We start from the raw sequence: 22,666 nt of genomic DNA on the forward strand, positions 1-22,666 counted from the left end.
ACATTATTTTATACCACTTAGTATTAAGTATGTAAGAAGAGAGCATGATGCGCAGAAAGGCACGGGTTCAAATACCAACTTGGCTAATGACTATTCGAAGTAATGTAGGTACATTTGTTTGAATACTAACCGATGCTCTTATGGCGAGAGAAAACATCATGAGGAAACCTACACATTCAGGCAACAAGATTCACCATGATCGATCCAATACAGGTTAGGTTCTCCTGCAAAGGTTGCAGAGGTCAGTTGGATGTCGCTTCGTTTAAAAACCTGACTCCTCTAGGACCCTATCTAGGATCCAGGGTCAAAAGGCATACCCCAGGCTCCTCTCCAGAGTGGTGAGGATGCAACTCGGCCTTAAAGCCAGGAGAAAGAAGAAGAAGAATTAAGTATGTAGTTCCACTTGTTTCATGTCATAGGAACCCTTCAATGGGCGAAAGCGGAACAAACTACAATATCATACAGCAAAGGTGCATTTAATAGTCAGTTGATTGATGTTTATTAAACGGGGGGCACTATTCAATTTGACCTCGTTGACTACGATAACAGTAACACTTAAAATTTTAAACCATGACCTTTATCTCTGCTACATAAGCACTATTTTCGATTGGATTTTACTACTCTAAAATGTGATTTAAGTTGGTTTTGTATATAATGTATTGTGTAGGTTCGGCTGTGTGTCTGATGTACGCATTCTCGTGAGAATTCCTACGTTAATTACTGTATATTGTTCCGTTTGATGTTATTTTGTTTGACGTGCACCGTGTATAGTAACATTTAATTCCATAGAATTCGAGTTTGATTAAATAGATATAGGTATTCTATTTACGTTTTTGGGTCTAAAAACTTTGTGTTAGGCGACTAAGGGGCAGGCTTATAAACTCGGGATTCTTCTTTTAGGTGATGGTGAAGCATTGTCACTATTTGAATCACAACTCTATCATTAAGACACACAGCTGAACGTGGTATATCAGTCTTTTCAAGACTGTTGGCCCTGTCTACCCCGCAAGGGATATAGGCGTGATTATATGTATGTATGTAGCAAAGATAAAACATAGGGTGTACCAGCTGCTTCTCTTCTCGTATATATTGTGAAATGGGATGGCATTAAAATTTGCAATACTACTTTTAGTTTCATTCATTACATACATACATAAAATCACCCCTTTTTCCCGGGGGTGTAGGCAGACACTACATCTTTCCACTTACCATGATTTCGGAATACTTCCTTCGCTTCATCCACATTCATGACTCTCTTCATGCAAGCTCGGCGGTTTCGGGTACTCTTGACCTGAACCATTATTTAATTCCATCATCAGTCCATGCAGCTGAATGTGGCATCTCAGTCTGAGAGACTGAGACTCAAACTATGCGCAGGCGGTGGTTTGTCTCACGAACGGTCAGACGATATATTATATTTTGTCATCATCTTTTAATTTTTAACTAATTTTCGTTAATCCATTCTGTCGACGAATGTGTTTCGACGTCAAAAGGTGAGTAAATTCCATGCAGTTGGCTTATAAAGTTTTTCTTAGCTTATTTATTTGTTTCGAAAGTAAAACTGTGTTTGAACATTTCCAGTCAGGACGCAACCGGAAAAAATTGCCGAAAAATCTTGAAGATATGCAGATTATTGTGTAGTTGAGAATGGCCATTGTTTTTTTAAATAGGATTGCTTTATCGTTCACCTGAATTCTTAATTAACTAACATAATGTGTAAGTGAGCATAGTAATAAAAATTATAGTCTAATTAATATTACCTATTGAACAAAGACACTAATGAAATAATGATATGAATGCGAAAATTCGTAACAACATGTTGACTCGATTCGCGTGATTCCAAAATTTTCACATTTTTTAGGAATTCCATTGGGAATGTGTGATTGTTTAAGGAAATCATGATTTTCCTTATAAATAAAAAAAAAGAAAAACTCCCACAAAAACTATTATGCGGAGTATTTCATTTCCTATTATTCTATGTGACTTAGTTTAAATGATTCGTTACATGCAAAACAAAAGTGAAGATTTCATATAAAAAGTTTCATTAAATGAATACCACCAATGAATTCATTTTTACGTGACATTTAAAGTTTGAGAAATTCGTGTCCCATTGACAAAAGTTTTTGATAATTTCGACTTGTTTCCCCTCGGTTAAAATCCTTAAAAGAACAAAATATTAAAACATTAACTTGACCTAACATAATCCAGGACATTATCCATAAAAATCCTGAGGGTACGTGCGAATTCCCCCATTTGTGGGCATAAAGGCATTTTATAAATCAACCTTTAATACTTTTTGAATTATGCCGGTAGCCTGCTTAGAGGCAGTTTGTATTCGGCCCTGTTTACCGCCGATGACAAATATGGAGGGTATAGGTAGATAGCACATTTGTTACCAAAAAGATTGGAGTTAAAAAAAAATATTTTGGTTTTTTTTTTGTTCCAAGAAAGACAAAAAAACAACAGCAAATTTTCTTTTATAATTGATTTGAATGCGTGTGACGTAGCTAGCACGTTCCAAAACGCTCTTAAATCTTTTATAGTACCAAAATTTGTTACTAGACTTAGCTTTAGCGTAGTAATAAGGAAAAGAAAAGCGTGTTTATGAGAAATTAAAATATTCTCAGAATTTCTCATTGATTTTTCAAATGTTTTTTACACCGGAGATAATGATTAAATTAAAAAACTTTAAGAAGAAGATTGTCATTGATTATAGTTTTCATTTAATTTTGTGTTTTAAAAGTTAGTTATAAACTAAACATTTTTTTTAAAACGATATCATTTCTTAGTAGCGATGATTATTATACTTTTAACCAATTTAAATCCATTCTTTATACCTTAATTTAGTATTAAGTCATAATTTTCCAACTTCGTTCTCGCCTACGTATTTCCAATTGTATTCTCAACCGTCAAAACTCCACTTCAGCCAAGCGATATAAAACCATAGATTTCGGACAATCATATTATAATCATACTCGTATTATGAAATATCACATTAAGCTGTGCCGTACGGCTAAAATGGAATTGAGATTCAAATAGTGACAGGTTGCTGGACCATCGTCAAATCGTTTCTGTCCTCTCCATATCTTGTACTGCTGGGATCAAATGGGTTTATTTGGGAAAAATGTTCGCGGGCCGATTTGTAGTTGCGACGGCTTTCGCACTATTTATGATAAAGGGCGCGCTCGTGAATTTTGCGCTATCGTTGGCATTTTTCCAGGAATATATACTAGCGGGAGCGATGTTTTGGGCTCGACTCGTGCCACAAAGGGAAAAAGTTACACTGAGCATGGGGTATCGCGCGAGAGATGCCGAGTCGAAGGTTGTTAAGGTTTGCTCATATTCTTCTAGAATCTTTCCCTTAAATTTTTCGCTGTTTTATTCTTTATCTGCCGTGTGGTTTCCGGCAGTTTAGAATAAATGCACTTCATATATTTCTACTGAATGTCGTAAAAGGCGAATAAGGTATTTACCATTTTAAACTTGGAATTTCTCTTGTAGGCGATAGGCTAGCAACCGGTCACTATTTGAATTTCAATTCCATCATGAAGACAAACAGCTGAACGCGGCCTTTCAGTCTTTTTAAGACTGTTGGCTCTGTCTACCCCGCAAAGGATATAGACGTGTATGTATTATTTACATCCGAAACTTGTAATACATAATGAAATAATGCCTCCACTAAGAACAGATTTTTGAAAATTCCCATTGGACTAAAACCAAGGGCAAAAGCTAGTTACCTATAAATCTGTATGTCATAACAGCAAAAACGCTTTGCTCGTCTATACAGCTGTATAGCTAATATTTCACAGTAGGTATTCCAGTTACAAATAACAATATATTAGTTCCCCGGGGACCGGGAACAGGGCTTAGCTCTTACGCCCGTCCGAGTTAGGGATGTGGTACGCGTTGCAATGTATCGACTGTCGATTATGTTTCTTGAAATAATTTATAATTTTAAATAACTAATTTACGATTTTACAGTTATTGTAATTAAATTATGTGATTTAGTTCTCTTAATTTAGTTCATTGAATAAAAATGATAACAATTTTACAGTTTGAAATAAAAGTTTAATATGAATACCTATTCATACCAAATGGGTAACATTTTATGTGTAATGTGTGTTTTTTAGACATAAAAAAAGTAATTTTAATCGTCAATTATATAAACATATTTTTATATAATATATATACCTATACTTTAATAATTATATATTAATATTTATAAACTAAAGCATTTAACAAATGCTGGGCCTATTTCCTCACGTTCCAAAATAGGGTATTCATTCACAGAATATTTATTAGAAAAAAAGAATATCATCTTCACAATATACATCAAGGGACATAAACGTGACTATATGTATGTATGTATGTAAGAAATAAATACCGTGACATATTTTTGATATCGATCGTCAAATTAAATTATCGGCAATTTTAAAATCACATTATTTTTGAACTTCAATATCGATAAGTCCATGGTTCGTTAGAAATAAGTGACGTCACTAGTGGGCAAACTCCGTCTTTACCGACGTTCATCTCGCAATGAAATATTTCGAGCAAAGATTTTAATTAAACTCTGGCTTTCTTGTCTTTTGCGAAATAATTAAAAATACTTTGATCAGGCACTTAAATGTTTTATTTGAAGGTTCAGATTTTCATTTAATTATTTACTTATTAAAAAAAACACGCAACTAGGCTGATGTAGTAAAAGAAAAACAAATAGAATCGAATATTCATTAAAAATACTAATTTTATCTGAAAGCTGTTTTACTTACTTAACTTAATTTATGTGCATAAAGTTTTTCCATATAGCTTCGATTTTGACTTAAAAAAAGGTGTTAAAAATTAACTGTATCCTATGAATAATATAGTACATTTCGGGGCAATGTTAGGGTGCCGGCAAAGTTAAAAAGCGTGTAACTTTATGACAATAGCGCTTGCACTGGGGCGCGGCTGTACACTTTAGTGCAAGATTCAGGGTGAAAAATATTAAATATAATGGTATTATAAAGTATTTCAGCTTTTATCGATCAATTACTAAGTAGGTTAACTTATAAAAAATAATTTAGTATATTTTTTGCCTTTGCTTGACATTAATTACCATGTTTTCTAAAATAACCTTTCTACATAAGTGCTTCTTATTTGTAAACATTTTTTTTAGAAAAACCGAAATATGGTCTACATAAGATTGATAAAATTACACGAGTAATTTTCTATTTTCCTATAATTACATCATACTTTACTTTTATTTATATTTTATCATTATATTTGATTGTTTCCTCAATGAAATGTTCCAATTAAAATATTTTCTCCATATCAAATTTGCTCTTGACTCGAATTTCTATCTCTAGTATAATTAAACGTGAAATAAAACATTATAATATTTTCACATTATGTATCATTTATTTTCTATATATAAGTACATAGCAACTGTAACAATGGTGGCAATTACAAAGAGTAAGTATGACTTCATCATGGAGTGAGTATTTATATGTATTCTATATATATATAGATATATATTCCGTGTGCATTTTATTAAGTTTAAACATTTATTTATCTTGCTCTGCGCCAACGTCAATCTCCTGTTTGGTTTCCTTCCACCCAAAGGTTGACTGGAAGAGATTGCATTAGCGATAAGTACGCCTTTGTACCATCATTATGTGTTTTGTTCTGTTTTGAATGTTTAACTCTTATGTAAAAAGGTTCAATAAAGAGTTTTATCTATCTATCTACTTTTTCTGCCTGCTAAGTGTATAACACAGAACGTTATCTGGCCAGCCGACTTGAGGCGGGCGCCGTATTAACTTATAATAAACTAACGCGGTTTTAACATCACGATGCGTTACCCCACACAATTATCTGTTAACGTTTCTGCAAACACCAGTCTTATTTCTAGTGGGTGAAAACTCAATATCATTTGTGCTTAAAGTTTATACAATAACGTTAAAATGCTAACGCGATATCATATTCTTTTTATTATAGGATACAGTTTATTTTTGTGTACACTTTTATTCGCACTTAAGTGCTTTTGGTGTTGCGAAGAAATAGGCCTTTAGACATGACTAATATTAAAATGAGGGTGTATTTTTTTATTAAAAATCATCGCTTAGCGTATGGTATTAACAGGATTTGTTTGTTATTCGAGTTTAGGTTTTATTTTCCTTTCTTTTCTTCGTGAAATTTCGCAAACACAGATGTACTGGGAAGAACTATTTAATGACCTTCCTGAAGGTATTTATATTAAAATTTAGTAAGTTCATACGTACATACATATATTCACGTCTATATCCCATGCGGGGTCGACAGAGCCAACAGTCTTAAAAAGACTCATTGGCCACGTTCAGCTGTTCTTAATGATAGAATTGAGATTTAGTAAGTAAAGGTAAGTTGTAGATTCCTGATGTCTCAGACTCATGGAGGGAGCTTTGTGCATACATACATACATACATATGATCACGTCTTTATCCCTTACGGGGTACACAGAGCCAACAGTCTTGAAAAGGCCACGTTCAGCTGTTTGGCTTAATGATAGAATTGAGATTCAAATAGTGACGGGTTGCTAGCCCATCGCCTAAAAGAAGAATACCTACCAAGTTTATAAGCCTATCCCTTAGTCGCATTTTACGTCATCCATGGTAACGAGATGGAGTGGTCCTATTCCTTTTTTTATTGGTGCCGGGAACCACACGGCACTTTGTGTCCAGTTGTAAGTACTGCCAAGGATGGAAAAAGTCAGGAAATTAAGTGTTCCTCCCTTCTGACCTTCGTGACCCTGTTTCGTGAGAAAGCTAACGTAAGCTACATGATACATACATACATATGGTCACGTCTATATCCCTTGCAGGGTAGACAGAGCCAACAGTCTTGAAGACCGAATGGCCACGTTCAGCTATTTGGCTTAATGATAGAATTGAGATTCAAATAGTGACAGGTTGCTAGCCCATCGCCTTAAAGAAGAATCCCAAGTTTGTAAGCTACATGATCATGGTCATATATTCGTTACGAAGCGACTTCCTGGCTGGCTTCCGCGACAAATGGAGGAGTACTACCTCATATTGGGTGTCACTAGTAACATAAGCTTTAGTTGCATAGATTTTATATCCATGGAAGAAGATGAATTTTCCTATCACAAAGTACCGTGTGGTTCCCGGCTCAAATAGAAAAAAGAATAGGACCGCTCCATCTCTTTCCCATGGACGTCGTAAAAGGCTACTAAGGTATAGGCTTATAAACTTGGGATTCTTCTTTTAAACGACAGGCTATACGTAACCTGTCACTTGATATGAATCTCAATTCTATCAGAAAGCCAAACACCTGAACGTGGCCTATCAGTATTATCAAGACTGTTGGCTCTGTCTACCCCGCATGGGATATAGACGTGAATATGTGTATGTATGTTTTTATAAAGTGCCGAGAACCATGAGGCACTTAAATTCAAATGTGAACAAAATTAAAAAATATATTCATTATTATGAGACCTCAAATAAATTACTAAAAACTAAGCTTACTGTCGCTTCCAAAGCGTCAGTGCAGAAGAAGCGGTAACAAACAGCACTGCAGCATTTTCTTTAACAACGTCAAATTCAAATTTAAATTAAATTTGAAATAATCCAAATTGAGAAAAGAAATGTGAAAATGTGCACAAATTTTCCCTCAACCCGAGTAGGTATCGTTTGTGATTTAAAAAATAAAATATGTCAATAAGACTTTCCCCTTCCTGTCACTGCTATAATTGTGACTGACAAATAGATAGTGACGTCACAATCAAAGGTACAATTCAATCTGACTGCCACGTGTCGCTAATCTCTGCGATGATAATGCTTACTTCATATTGTAGCTAGCTTCAACCCGCGACTTCGCTTGCGAATTTAGCCCCACCTACAAAAGATTGTCCTCCTGTCCACCTACAAATGGATGTCGTAAAAGGCGGCTAAGGGATAGGCTTACTTACTTGGGATTCTTTTTTAGGCGTTGGGTTAGCAATCTGTCAATATTTGAATCTCAATTCTATCATTTAATCAAATGGCTTAACGTGGCCACTCAGTCTTTTCAAGACTGTTGGCTCTGTCTACCCCGCAAGGGATATAGACGTGACCATATGTAATTACGTATGTACAAAAGAATACAGTTTTTTTGCAAATCCCATGGGAACTATAGTTTTTACCGGTATGAAAGGTATACACCTCCTTCTCAAGACCTTTAATTATATGTACGCGGAATTTCTAGAAGATTGGTACATACATATAGTCACGTCTATATATCTTGCGACCCCGCAAAGCAGACAGAGCCAACAGTCTTTAAAAAACTGATAGGCCACGTTCTACTGTTTGGCTTAACGATAGAATTGAGACACAAATAGTGACAGGTCGCTAGCCTATCGCCTAAATGTAGAAATCCCAAGTTTATGAGCTTGTAGCGGGAGCGATGATTCGGCTCGGCCGCCACCAAAGGGAAGATCTTCCGCCAGCTGGTGTGACGCCTGGGGAACCGCGCGACAGACGATGTTGTGTCGGAGGTTGTATATATGCTCCAATCCGTATTTCGCTGTTTTTTGACTGATAACGTCGCGTGATTAAATTTTTTATTTTTGTGACTCATGGCGCACAGATGTCGCTACAAGTTTATCCCTTAGTCGCCTTTAGGGAAGACTAGGAGGGGTCCTATTCTTTTTGGCACCAATTAAAAAAAAAGAAAAGGGCCATTCCTTTTTTTTCCCATGGATTTCTTAAAAGACGACTAAGGGATATGCTTACAAACTGGGGGTTCTTCTTTTAGGCGATGGGCTAGCAACCTGTCACTATTTGAATCTCAATTCTATCATCAAGCCAAAAAATTGAACGTGGCCTATCATTCTTTTCAAGACTGTTGCCTCTGTCTACCCCGCAAGGGACATAGACGTGACTAAATGTATGTATGTATGTTCATCTATAAAAATGTAATATAGCTCTGTAGTCTGGTCGTGAGAGCACTCCGCGCTGCAATAAGCTCGCTTTGACATTTGGAATGCAATTATATTGCTGTTTAGTCTAGTGCCCTTCATTTGTTCCCTGAAGTTCTGATTTGTTAATATATGTAATGAACTCTTTGGTTCATCAGATATGTTGAACTCTTTGGTTCATCATAGGATTTTAGAATATTTGTGACGTATGTCACTGTCAATTGATTAACCGGTAAAAATAATTCAAATATTCTCAAGACTATAAAATTGAATTACAAAATATCATAAATAAATTAGTTAAAATAAATAAGTTCCATATTTTGTTAGTTTAGAGTGAAATAATTGCATTATATGTCGTTTCTCTTTTTAGGTAAGAATATTACTTTTAAGTTGTTTTTGTTTTAGTGTTTTGTCTTGCGTTCTACTTTTCAATAATAAATTTCTCTTTTTAGAGCAACACATCAGAATATTATTTCACCAAATTCATATCATTATAAAACGACATATTCGCTAACCTTTACACAATGGAGAGAATACGATTTGAATTCGTAATAAAAGCGATGGAAAATGACCCAAAAACAAACGTACTTTGCATTACTTCATTGGAATTTGAGAAACACACTTATTTGATACCTGAAAAACTTCAACCAGCAAGATTACATGAACAAGTGATCAAAACTCAAGTTTACCTGAAATTAAAAGATACTATACATAAAAGACATGACAAAAGACAAGTTTGGATACGTGTAACACCGGAGATAAGAGGAGCATATATGGATGAGGATGGAAATATGCAGTTTAAAGGATATTTGTTAGAGGAATGTGACATACAAAAGCCTGCGGCCTGTATTTCAGAAGAAGCAATGACAGAATTCTTTGAAAATTTCAACGCCTGTAAGAAAGAGACTGGAAAATCCTATAATATAAAGAAATTGACAGAGAAATTTGTTTTGCAGAAATTTAATAAAAAAACCTCAAATGTAACACAATGGTTGGACATATTCGAAATGGAATGTACTCGTATGAGTATAACGGAAGACTCTGTTAAAATTGAAGCATTAAGGTTATTCTTAGAAGATTCTAGTCTTGACTGGTATAGTTCTATGCTTATAAAATATACATTAAATTCGGAATGGTCAACTTGGAAAGAAAACTTCTGTGAAACATTTGCTGATAGAGGGTGGTCTCCGGTAAGATATGCAATTTTGTTTAAATATAGGCAAGGGTCGTTAATGGAGTATGCTTTAAAAAAAGAAAAGCTTTTATTGGAGATAAATAAAACAATGGATTCATCAACTCTTATTGATTTAATTGCTACTGGACTCCCAAATTTTATTGCTGACAAGATTGATAGATGTAATATAAAAGAAACTAAAGATTTATTTAATAATATACGGGGATTGGAACATCTAGCAAATAAAAAATATTTAAATAATAACGCCGGAAATTTGGGAAATAAAAATAAAGAAAAGGATAGTAATTATAAACCATGCAGAATTTGTGAAAAGGAAAACAAAGGCTCTCGTTATCATCCAGAATCATTATGTTGGTTTAAAAATAATAGCTATAATAATAAAAGAGAACACATAAGAACTGTTAATAATTCTGAATTAGAAACCGAATTAAATGAAATTGATCCAAAAAACTGATTGTACCACCATTAATCAAGATTAAATTATTGTTGAACGATACTCTAGAAACAACTGGTATTTATGATTCGGGATCAAATGTTTCCTTGATAAATTCTAAATTGTTATGTTTAAAAAATCTATCAAGCAACAATAATATTTCTATTAAAACTGCAAATTTAAGAACGATTAATGGTGTGAAAAAAACATTAGGGATAGTAACATTGAAGATAAAGATTTTTGATATCGAGAAGAATATGGATGTTTTTGTAATAGATAAAGAAAATTTTGAGTATAATTTTTTAGTTGGTCTAGACTGTATAAAAAAGTTTCAATTAGCTCAAAATGAAAAGTTAGAAATTGCTCAAATTGTACTCAATTTAAAAACAAATGAAGATAAAGAATATATAGGAAAAATGATTAAAGAGTCTAACAAAAACGGAAGAAATATGAAAAACAAAGAAGAGTATATGATAAACTTTAATGAACATATTGAAGAAGACCAATTTGTAATATTTGTAAATCATTTAGATATTCAAAAGCAATCTGAAATAGATAAATTGATATGCAAATATAAGTCCCTTTTCGCAAAAGATAAATATGATATAGGCACTGTGAAGGGGTATGAAGCTCATATTGATTTAATGGTGGATAAATATTGTAGTAAGAGACCATACAGATGCACTATACAAGATAAAAAGGAAATTGAAGAACAAGTTTCTAAACTATTAGAAGAAAAATTGATAGAAGAGTCTTATAGTCCTTTTGCTGCGCCAGTAACTTTAGCTTATAAAAAAGAAGATGGGAAAAGAACAAGATTATGTATAGATTTTCGTGAGTTAAATAAAATTGTGGTTCCACAATCACAACCATTTCCAAGGATAGAAGATTTGATGGTAAAGACAACCAAATGTAAGTTTTTTTCAACACTTGATATAAATTCAGCATTCTGGTCAATACCATTAAAAATTGAGGATAGAGAGAAGACAGCGTTTGTTACACAAGAAGGACATTATCAGTGGACTTGTTTGCCTTTTGGTTTAAAGACATCTCCGGCGATTTTCCAGAGAATTCTAAGTAGCATTATACGTAAACATAAATTATCAAATTTTACTGTAACGTTCATCGACGATATTCTGGTTTTCTCGGAGACTTTCTCGGATCATATTAAACATTTATCGTTATTATTAGAGGCAATTTCAAAGGAAGGTTTTAGATTGAAATTTTCGAAATGTAGTTTTGCTCAAAATTCAGTGAAATACCTAGGTCATATCATCGAAAACAAAACAATCACTCCATTAAAGGATAATTTAATTGCTATAAAAGAATTCCCGGTTCCGAAGTCACAAAAAAATGTAAGGCAATTTTTAGGTAAAATAAATTTTTATGGAAAGTATATACCAAATATATCAATAATATTAAACCCATTACATAATTTATTAAAAAAAGGACAGCAATTCGTTTGGTCAGAAAAGTGTCAAGAATCTTTCGAAATCACTAAAAAAATTCTTTGCTCGAAACCTGTTTTAGCAATTTTTGATCCGGATTTACCTATACATATTTATACTGATGCTAGTATACTGGGCTTAGGAGCGGTATTAAAACAACCACAAAGTGATGGAGTAGAAAAACCATGTGCATATTTTTCAAAGAAATTAAATGACTCTCAAAAAAAGAAGAAAGCTATATATATTGAATGTTTAGCAATAAAAGAAGCATTAAAATATTGGCAATATTGGCTTATTGGAAAAAGATTTAAAGTTTTTACAGATCATAAGCCACTAGAGAAAATGAATATAAAAGCTAGAACAGATGAAGATTTGGGAGATTTAACTTATTATATATCTCAGTTTAATTTTGAAATTATATATTCTCCAGGAAAATATAACATAGAAGCAGACAGTTTAAGCAGAAATGCCGTTCTGGAACCATATGAAAATCAAGAAGATATTTTGAAATTGGTAAATTTTATTACATTAGAGGATATAAAGACTGATCAAGAGAAGAATAAAGATGTAAACCTGAATAAGAAGAAATTCACCCAAAGAAATAATATATATTATCAAAAGGTTGGAAAAAGAGACAAAATAGTATTAACAGAAGAATTCAGTAAAAAACTTATAGAGAAAGTTCATTATAAATATTGTCACATCGGGACACAACAAATGAAAAATAAAATCAAACGATTCTATACAGCCAAAAATTTATCATACAACATACAAAGATTTTGTGAACACTGCGAAACCTGCATAAAGAATAAATCAAGAGGAAAGTACAATTTTGGACTAATGTCTCACCTGGGTCCTGCTACTTATCCTTTTGAGATAGTGTCAATAGATACTGTGGGCGGATTTGGTGGCACACGATCCACTAAAACATATTTACATTTATTGGTAGATCATTTTTCTAGATATGCTTTCATATTGACTTCAAAAACACAAAATTCAACTGACTTTATAAAACTGATTCAAAAAGTTCCACAGGGAAATAAGATTGGTCTCATTCTTTCTGATCAATATCCGGGTATCAATTCCAAAGAATTTAAGAATTATTTAAATAGAGAAAATATACCTATTGTCTTCACTGCTGTAAATGCGCCTTTTTCAAATGGTTTAAATGAGAGATTAAACCAAACTTTGGTTAACAAAATAAGATGTAGGTTAAATGAGAAGAAAAATAAACTTTCTTGGACAACTATTGCTCATGAATGTACCCAAATGTATAATGAAACAGAACACACGGTAACAGGGTTTTCCCCAAGTTATCTTTTAGAAGGGAAAAATACTGATATTTTACCGGAGGAATTAAAATATGATAATTGTAATGATTTGACGGAAGATAGAAAAATTGCATTAGAAAATACTTTAAAATCACACAATTATAATAAAATTTACTTTGATAAAAACAGAATTAATTATGACTTGAAAGTCGGAGATTTGGTTTATGTTGAAAATGGTAACCGACTGAACAGGAAAAAGTTAGATGAATTAAAAATAGGTCCTTATGAAGTTTTACAGAAGCTTTCTAAATCAATTTATAGAATTGACACAGGTCATAAAAAGTGTGAATCAAATATTTTCCATATCACTAAACTAATTCCGATCCGAGAAAGCACTTTTTAGGGGGGGAGATGTAATGAACTCTTTGGTTCATCAGATATGTTGAACTCTTTGGTTCATCATAGGATTTTAGAATATTTGTGACGTATGTCACTGTCAATTGATTAACCGGTAAAAATAATTCAAATATTCTCAAGACTATAAAATTGAATTACAAAATATCATAAATAAATTAGTTAAAATAAATAAGTTCCATATTTTGTTAGTTTAGAGTGAAATAATTGCATTATATGTCGTTTCTCTTTTTAGGTAAGAATATTACTTTTAAGTTGTTTTTGTTTTAGTGTTTTGTCTTGCGTTCTACTTTTCAATAATAAATTTCTCTTTTTAGAGCAACACATCAGAATATTATTTCACCAAATTCATATCATTATATATATATCATCAGAATAATATATATATATATACCTATGTCGTGCAGTTTCCGGCACTTAAGAATGGGATCACTCCATGTCCGTCCCATTGATGTCGTAAAAGGCGACAAAGGGAAAGGTTAATAAGCTTAGGAAAAACTTCCTCTTTTAGACGATGGGCTAGCAATCTGTCAGTATTTGAATCTCAAAGCCATCATTAAGCCAAACAGTTGAATGTGGCCTTAGGTACATATTTTTCCACATTGTTGGCTCTATCTACCCCGTAAGGTATAAACACGTGATTGTATGTATGTATTATACATTAATGAAACATTCATCTCATTTGGTCCTTTATTAAAAACTCAAAATCGCGTGCACGTAAAATGTAATTCCGTCCCCTCGTAGCGGGTGCTACGCAACGCTACGGCGTAGCACTCGACATTCTCGTAGCGGCGTAGCTCACGAAACGACGGGAATTTCATATATTTCCCGATTTCATTGTGCTTACAACGATGGTAGGTACAAAACATAGTTAGGTACAAATGTACCTGTATTTTGTATGTAGCTTATTTTTCAGAGTTCGTCTGCTGTGGGAATTCAGGGAATTCTGTTTTGTAGCAATTTTTTTTTTATTTGATTTGAATTCGATTTTCAAATGAAAATTTTAAATATATTTTTTAATTTTCTAGATTATGCTCACAGATTTGCGTGAATCGAGAAATCTTGTTTGAATGGCCACGTTCAGCTATTTGGGTTAATGATAGAATTGAGATCCAAATAGTGACAGGTTGCTAGCCCATCGCCTAAAAAAGAATCCCATGTTTGTAAGCCTATACCTTAGTTGCCTCTACGACATCCATGGAAAAGAGATGGAGTGGTCCTATTCTTTATTATATTGGTGCCGGGAACCACACGGCAGTTTTTAACAGGCTTATGAATTTTCCAAAATTCAAGTTAAACAGATTTCTTAGCCTTACAACATAATTACTACATAAGTTCTTATTATCTTCGAGTAAGAGTCGCAGTGGTCGAACAGTTAAGGTGGCCGAATAAAAAGCTTGTTGCACAGGATTCGATCCTAATGCAGCCATCTGACGGTGAGGGAAATCATCGAGACGGAATGCTTATTGAAGCAACTGGATATTTTATCATAATCCACCTAATAGGTATGGGTCAGGTTTCCCTGCAAAGTTGCAGAAGTCTGAATGGATTCTTCGTGCAAAAACCGGACTTAATCGTAATTAAAGGTGGACCCTGGAGGACCCAGGGAGGTGGTGAAGATTTTATGTAAGTAATAAAAATAAAAAATCGCCGTGTGGTTCCCGGCACCAATACAAAAAAGAATAGGACCACTCCATCTCTTTCCCACGGATGTAAAAGGCGACTAAGGGATAGGTTTATAAACTTCGGATTCTTTTTTAGGCGATGGTCTAGCAAGCTGTCACTTTTTGAATCTCAATTCTATCATTAAGCCAAATAGCTGAACGTGGCCATTCAGTCTTTCCAAGACTGTTGGCTTTGTCTACCCCGCATGGGATGTGGACGTGACTATATGTATGTACCTATGTATGTAATAAAAATAATTTTATACCTTTAAAAGTTGAAAAAAAGATAAAATAAAAAACTTCCAGGAAACTGCACGAAATAGTATATTTATATACCTAGCCACAAACAAAAATACAGTAGCGAAACGATGATAAAAAAAATAATAAAAATAATGGAAATAGAAAAAGGTCCGATCCGTTTGACGTCGCCGAATTCCTTATTCAACAATGTCCGAAAATTAAAGGCGCCTTTACAAGAAATCGCACTCAACCTGCGACGTTTTGGACGCCGCTGAAATATTTCCACCGCTTCGAGTGCTCTCGTTCATTCTACACAGCTATAGTAGACGCGCACTGTATTTGTTTTTTCCATTACAAAAGAACGGAACGCCTTGCTTGGACTATAGCAATAATATTTCAATATCGCGGCCGTACCAACCCTAGACGCCGCCAAAGTGATTTCTACGCTCTCCCATTGGTAGATACCAAGTGACGGGGAGCGCGTTCGATATTCAAACTCGAGATAGACAGAGACAGAAATACGTAGGATATGCGCGAGTTGCGTGGGTTAAACAAGGACAGGTATGAGAATATCCACGTATGAATATTGTATGAATGCGAAAGGCTCGTATCAATAATACGTGCACGAATGAAATAATAGATTATTCGTTTGTTCAAATCGAACGTAAACAAAATGTAAGCATCCATTACTGATGCATCGCGTGAATCAGGGATAGGCTTATATAGGAATGCGAGCGTTAGAAAGAGTTAACGATATTTTTCTTGGTTCAGTTTTATGTTGGTCTGAAGGCAACAATGTGAGCTCTACATATCTGTTTTTGTACCAGTCGTCGGTCGGTTTTCACATTAAACGATCATTTTAAGGGCGAACCAATCAAACTGCAAATTTATACAAATTAATACTAAACGGGTTATATTAATTTTATAACAAAAATTAAGTGTGTAAATAAGTTTGAACCGAGTCGTAATTAAAACTAATTGGGGGTAATATAGCGATAATTATTTTGTATTAAGGCGGCTTTTTGACGGAATTTTGTCCTTTTTGACGTTTTGCGGTCGCGCTTTTTTAAACTGTGACGCGGGAAGACTTGTGTTCGAAATTTGAATGTTAAAATGATCGTCAGTTCTTCTCGTGAACAATAAAGGATGTTTTCTATATGTGATTTAAACGAGTGATTTTATAGGATCCATAGGGTTGTGTGCTTATAGAAGTTTTTGTCAATGGTTTGTGGTGCAGTGCTGAAGACGATGTCGACATAGGGGGCGGCCAGGGTTGGCCTTTTGAGGCCATGCTCAATAACCTCACGGCAACAGCTTTAGGAGGTAAAGAATGGTTTTATTTAAGTTCAGAAATTATCATAACCTATAGGTATAAGTATTCCGGGTTTCCTATACTTAACTAATAAACAAAAAAAAAGAAAGTTTGGTGAAATATCATTGAGAAGGGAAAATGGCCGTACATATAAATGATTTAAATATTAATAGATATATTTAAAAAGAGCCGTGTTCCCGGCACCAAATAAAAAAGGGCCACTCCATTTTTTCTCCATGTGTGTCGTAAAAGGTGACTAAGGCAAAGGCTTATAAACTTAGGATTCTTCTTTTAGGCGATGGGCTAGCAACCAGTTTTATCATTAAAGCAAAACAGTTGAACGTGACCCATCAGTCAGTTTTCAAGACTGTTGACTCTATTTGCCTCGCAAGGGATATATGTACTTAGATGTGATTATATGTATGTATAAAAAAGTAAAAATAAAATGGCAAAGTCTTACATCTTTGAAATATTTAATAAAATACTATATCAGACTTTCGAATCAGTAAATATTTTACAAGCTTTTATTTTTATAGTAAATTTTTTTATCAAAAAAAGGTTTCTATATTTAATAATATTTTTTAATAAAACACAAAACCGCAGATAGAAATATTTGATATTTTGAGTATTAACTGCTTAAACATTTGTCAGTCATCCTCTACAGAATGAAAAACAGTAAGGAATTATTAATTACTAAAGCACTAAGTAAGTACTTAGGTAGGTACTTAGTTTGCCCGCAGCATCGCTCGTGTTTAACAAAACTTTCCGTTTATTATACGTTCCCGTGGGAATTTCGAGAAAGGAAACCCTCTTATGCTTAACCTCGGATAACCCATCCCACCCATTAACTAGGTAGGTAGGTACTTCTATTATCACAGAATATTTTATCTGTCTATTGGTTTAGCTGTAAAAGAGTAACAGACGTGCATAGATAAATTCCAATTGAATTCCAAATTATTTTTATCATGTCGTGGGGTCCAATAAAAACAAAGAATAGGATCAACTCCATATCGTTCCCATGGATGTCGTAAAAGGCGACTAAGGGATAGGCATATAAACTTGGGATGCTTTTTTTGGGCGATGTACTAGCAACCTGTCACTATTTGCATCTCAATTCTATCATTAAGCCTAACAGCTGAACGTGGCCTATGAGTCTTTTCAATCCGCGGGCGCTGTCTACCCCGTAAGGGATTTTGACCTGATTATATGTACCTATGTAAATTTTTATCAAAATCAAACCTTCAGTTTAGCTTTAAAATCGTAACAGACATACAAGCATTTCGCATTAACCATACGTACTTAAGGTTATGGTTATTGTTATACTTACTTACATAAATTAAATAATTTTTTTATACCTATTCTTTTTCCTTTAAATTTGCTGCTCATAAAACCTTAATTTGACAAAGTTATAATTCTAAAATAGCCTCAGAAGTACTCTATGTACTTGTTAAATTACCCTTAGTCAAACTAATTACTAACTTCCCTCGCAATTCCCACGGAAGCGAAGCCCCTTACAAAAGCTAGTAAACGAATATTTCCAAAACGTTATAACAAAAAATTCGCCTAATATAAACGTACGGTTGCACCCAGCCATTCTGCTAAATTGCAACTACCCCCATAAAATGTTAGTGCCTTAAACCCCGCCCGCTCTGTTTTACGGGATTCGATTCCATTAAAGCCTGTTTATGAACCGGCCCTAATCCCGCAGCTAAGGGTGAATCGAGACTGCATGTTGAGGTCGCAGTGATTTTAATAATTTAACTTTTAATTGGAGATTATTGAGGTTGCAGACAGTTGGTCTATATTACAAGGAAATTGGGATATATACATACAAACATACATAAAAATCACGCCTCTTTCCCGGATGGGTAGGCAGAGACTACCTCTTTCCACTTGCCACGATCTCTGCATACTTTCTTCGCTTCATCCACATTCATAACTCTCTTCATGCAAGCTCGGCGGTATATTGCGATATATTACAATTATAAATTGATAACACATAAAGTATTTATTAAATATAGTATAGTTGAGTTAGTATCTCGTAACACAAGTTTCGAACTTACTACGAGGCTAACTGAATCTGTGTAATTTGTCCAGTATATATTTATTTATTTTAAAATAAGTCATTTTGTTAGAAGTAGGCGCTATTAATTTGCTGAGAGTCATGACTTGCTTATTTAAGATGTCGTATATGAGCAATGAATACAAATTTGCCCAATGGCTTAAGTAATATGGAAATGCAATTCTCAAAATATTTATTTTAGTACCAAGAATAGTTGAAATTCTGATTTTTTCAAAAGTATCTTTTTTTTAAAGGCTTTTGGCGTTTAGGTCTTAAATTTCAACTTCGCTTAAATCCGTTCCCGTTTAAAGATCACTAAACAATAACTTATAAATATACAAAAGAAAACTGTCTTTATATTGGCACTGAAAACTTCAGCAGTACCTCCAACTTGGTAATGCAGAGAAAATAGAAAATCCAAAGCTCGTTCTGCGGATCGCTTTCCCAAACTTTGTCAATTTGGACTATTGGGGGCTTCGGAGTTAATTCTCTCAATTTTACATAGATACTACATATAAAATCACGCCTATTGCCCGGAGGAGTAGGCAGAGACTACCTACATCTTTCCACTTGCCACTTGTAAGATCGTTATGCTTAAACAAAAAATACAAATATTTTCTCTTTTTATATGCTACGCCAGAAAATAGGACTATTCTAAAGATCTTAAGTTCTTCTATTTTAAAATAAGACAATTCTTAAGATCTTAAGTTCTTCTATTTTAAAATAAGACTATTCTAAAGATCTAAATTTCTTCTTTTTTAAAATAGGACAATTCTAAAGATCTAAAGTTCTTCTATTTTAAAATAGGACAATTCTAAAGATCTAAAGTTCTTCTATTTTAAAATAGGACAATTCTTAAGATCTAAAGTTCTTCTATTTTAATATAGGACTATTCTAAAGATCTAAAGTTCTTCTATTTAAAAATAGGACTATTCTAAAGATCTTAAGTTCTTCTATTTTAAAATAGGACTATTCTTAAGATCTAAAGTTCTTCTATTTTAAAATAGGACTATTCTAAAGTGCTACTCCTTCACCACACACACCAAACCACACGGGAAACACCCTTGTTGTTTTAATGCAAAGTGTGTAGCACCAGCTTTTCTTCCCGTGCGGAATGTAAAAGTCAATAAAGGGATAGGCTAATAAACTTTTGATTCCTCTTTTAGACGATGGGCAAGCATACATACTTACCTGTTACTATTTCATCTCATTCTCTTAATCTCAATTCCATCATTTAGGTTATCCAACTGAACGTGAACTTTCAGTCTTTACAAGACTGCAGGTTCTGTCTACTCCGTCCAAAAACGCGACTATATGTATGTTTTAGAGTCCGAATTGTAAAAGTTCCAGGCAGCAATCCACAATGTGTTTCTTGTATTTCTATTTTTGTTACTTTCAAAAGTTTTGCCTACAGAAAGCTGTTACAAAAGTTTTCACTGCCAATATAAGAGTCGAGTACTATAATAAAAATATGTTTTATTATAGTACTCGACTCTCGATTTAACTCATATTCAAGTATTTATTTCGTTGGCTAATAATAATTTGACGGCCTCTGTGGCGCAGCGGTAGTACGCTTGCCTGTGACACCGGAGGTCCTGGGTTCGAATCCCAGCTAGGGCATGATGAAAAAAAAACTTTTTCTGATTGGCCTGGGTCTTGAATATTTATCTATATAAGTAGGTATTAATTATAACATATAGTATCGTTGAGTTAGTATCTCATAACACAAGTCTCGAACTTATTTCGAAACTAACTCAAATCTGTGTAATTTGCCTCGTATTTTTTTATATAACCTTACCTGATGATTTCGACCGTGATCATTGACGGAATAGCGAGGGAAAACTTAACACAGACTACATCTATATTAATAGTAGGGTTAGGGTTCAATCTTTAGTCAAGTCATAATAAATAATACTTTTAATAAATAATCATGAAGCTAGGTTTGAAATACTGGTCTTAAATGTGCCATGACAATAATTTATAGATCTTCCACACCATGACTGAGGGTCGCTACCATAAGCTTTCGGCCTGAGGGTTCTGCAAGGGGTTTATAAATTAGTGCCAAACATATCTTAAAATGTCTGTCCATTTTAGTGTTGCTTGTACGAGTATTCTTTGGCTTGGGCAGTGTATGAAATAAACAAAAACAGCCAAATCTAGAAATTTTTTTATACTAATGTTATAAACGGGAAAATGTGTTTGTTTGTCTGCTCTCACGCTTTTGCTTTGTCTACTTGATCAGTCTTGAAATTTGGCATATTGCATAGTTAGGAATACTAAAGAGAACATAGGTTTTCCATCTCGAAAATCTGTAATATTCCTGTATGATTTGCAAAGCCTATTTTCAAAGAAGATTTTTTTTTCATGAAGATTTTTTCAATAGAAAATTTTAAAAAGCAGTAGGTAAATTGCGTCCAGTCATATACAATTTATATGGCAAAAATATTTTCCTCTTTAATTGTTGAAACATATATCAAATATTTTAAGAGAATTTGACTGGTGTTTAAAAATACCTACAGCCGTGCAAAAATAGTAGTCCGGAAAAAAATAGAACGAAAATCTATTTCTGGTTCAAATTAGTATAAATTTGTTGTTAATAAGGTAATCATGACTTATTTATTAGCATCGACTAAATGATGAGTTATTAATAGTGTAGCTAGAATTGGAAATTCATTAGAACTGTAGGCCTAATTTTGCTGAAAATAGTTCCTAATAATGCCATGTGTTGTATATTTGTTTGTTACCTTCTTGACTTTCATCTTCTCGCTTAGCGTTAGTCCCGGTTATAATTACCTCTCTGGAGTCTATCAGATCTATTTGTTGAAAACGTAAAATATTTTTAACATTGGCATGATAATAACTTTTGTAATAACTTAAGACAGAAAGTCCTTTAAATAGAGACTAAATAGATCAACCGACTTGGTATTACATGGATCTCACAACTTTTTACGGTAGAAAGACTGAGCTTCGAGACTTAGTTTTTTACAGGATGTTTTTGATGGCCCGAGTTTCCGTATGACCATGAAACTGAATTAACAAAATCGTTTTACACACAGCGGCTCCAGTTTGAACTCCGTAACATTTGCAGAGATCATAACATATGTATAGGTATCATGGTTTCCTCACGTTGTTTTCCCTCACCATAAGAGAATCGGTTAGCAATCAAAATCCTACTACTAGGTATTATAAAGGCGAAAGTTTGTATGGATGTATGGATGTTTGTTACTCTTTCACGCAAAAACTACTGAACCGATTACCATGAAATTTGGTATGTAGGTAGCTGAAGACCCAGAATAACACATAGATTGATAGGGTTTCCATGCGGACGAAGTCGCGGGCGGCCTCTAGTATTATAATAACGTTACTCAGAAAAGAGTCGCTGTTACATAGCCGCGGACGGATTTTGAGCCTGTGCGTAATGTTTTTTTGGACTACCGATGCACTGACGAGTTTTCAAATCAATTGTTACAAGACTACTAGGTACTTTATTGCATCACAAGATATTACAGAGACACATTTGTAAACCTTACAACAAAAGGCGACCTTGTCGCTAAACCCGATCACTTTGTTACCCTTGAAGGCATGGATAAACCGTTGTGGGGAATAGGTTTGCAGGTGAACCTGACTTATACTGTTAATGAGGATAGTCTTTTGTTAATGGATACAAAAGGACTAATTAATTGTTTTGTCGT

At 33.9% G+C, this 22,666-nt stretch overlaps 2 protein-coding genes across 2 annotated transcripts in view; both read left to right on the top strand.

Moving 5' to 3' along the window:
* Positions 1–9,096: 9,096 nt before the first annotated feature.
* LOC132903421 (uncharacterized) lies at positions 9,097–10,584 on the top strand. Its single transcript, XM_060951718.1, has 2 exons — positions 9,097–9,305; positions 9,388–10,584. Exon 2 carries the CDS (start codon positions 9,460–9,462, stop codon positions 10,582–10,584), a length of 1,125 nt encoding a protein of 374 aa, XP_060807701.1. The 5' UTR covers positions 9,097–9,305; positions 9,388–9,459.
* A 5,850-nt stretch (positions 10,585–16,434) lies between these two features.
* Positions 16,435–22,666, top strand: part of LOC106138477 (homeobox protein orthopedia) — a 37,731-nt gene continuing 31,499 nt past the window's right edge. Inside the window, exon 1 of the mRNA XM_013339630.2 lies at positions 16,435–16,923. Coding sequence (XP_013195084.1) covers positions 16,890–16,923 — 34 coding nt within the window. The 5' untranslated portion in view covers positions 16,435–16,889. The remainder of the gene's footprint in view (positions 16,924–22,666) is intronic.

This window comes from Amyelois transitella, chromosome 26, assembly GCF_032362555.1.
Source record: "Amyelois transitella isolate CPQ chromosome 26, ilAmyTran1.1, whole genome shotgun sequence".
NCBI lineage: Eukaryota > Metazoa > Arthropoda > Insecta > Lepidoptera > Pyralidae > Amyelois > Amyelois transitella.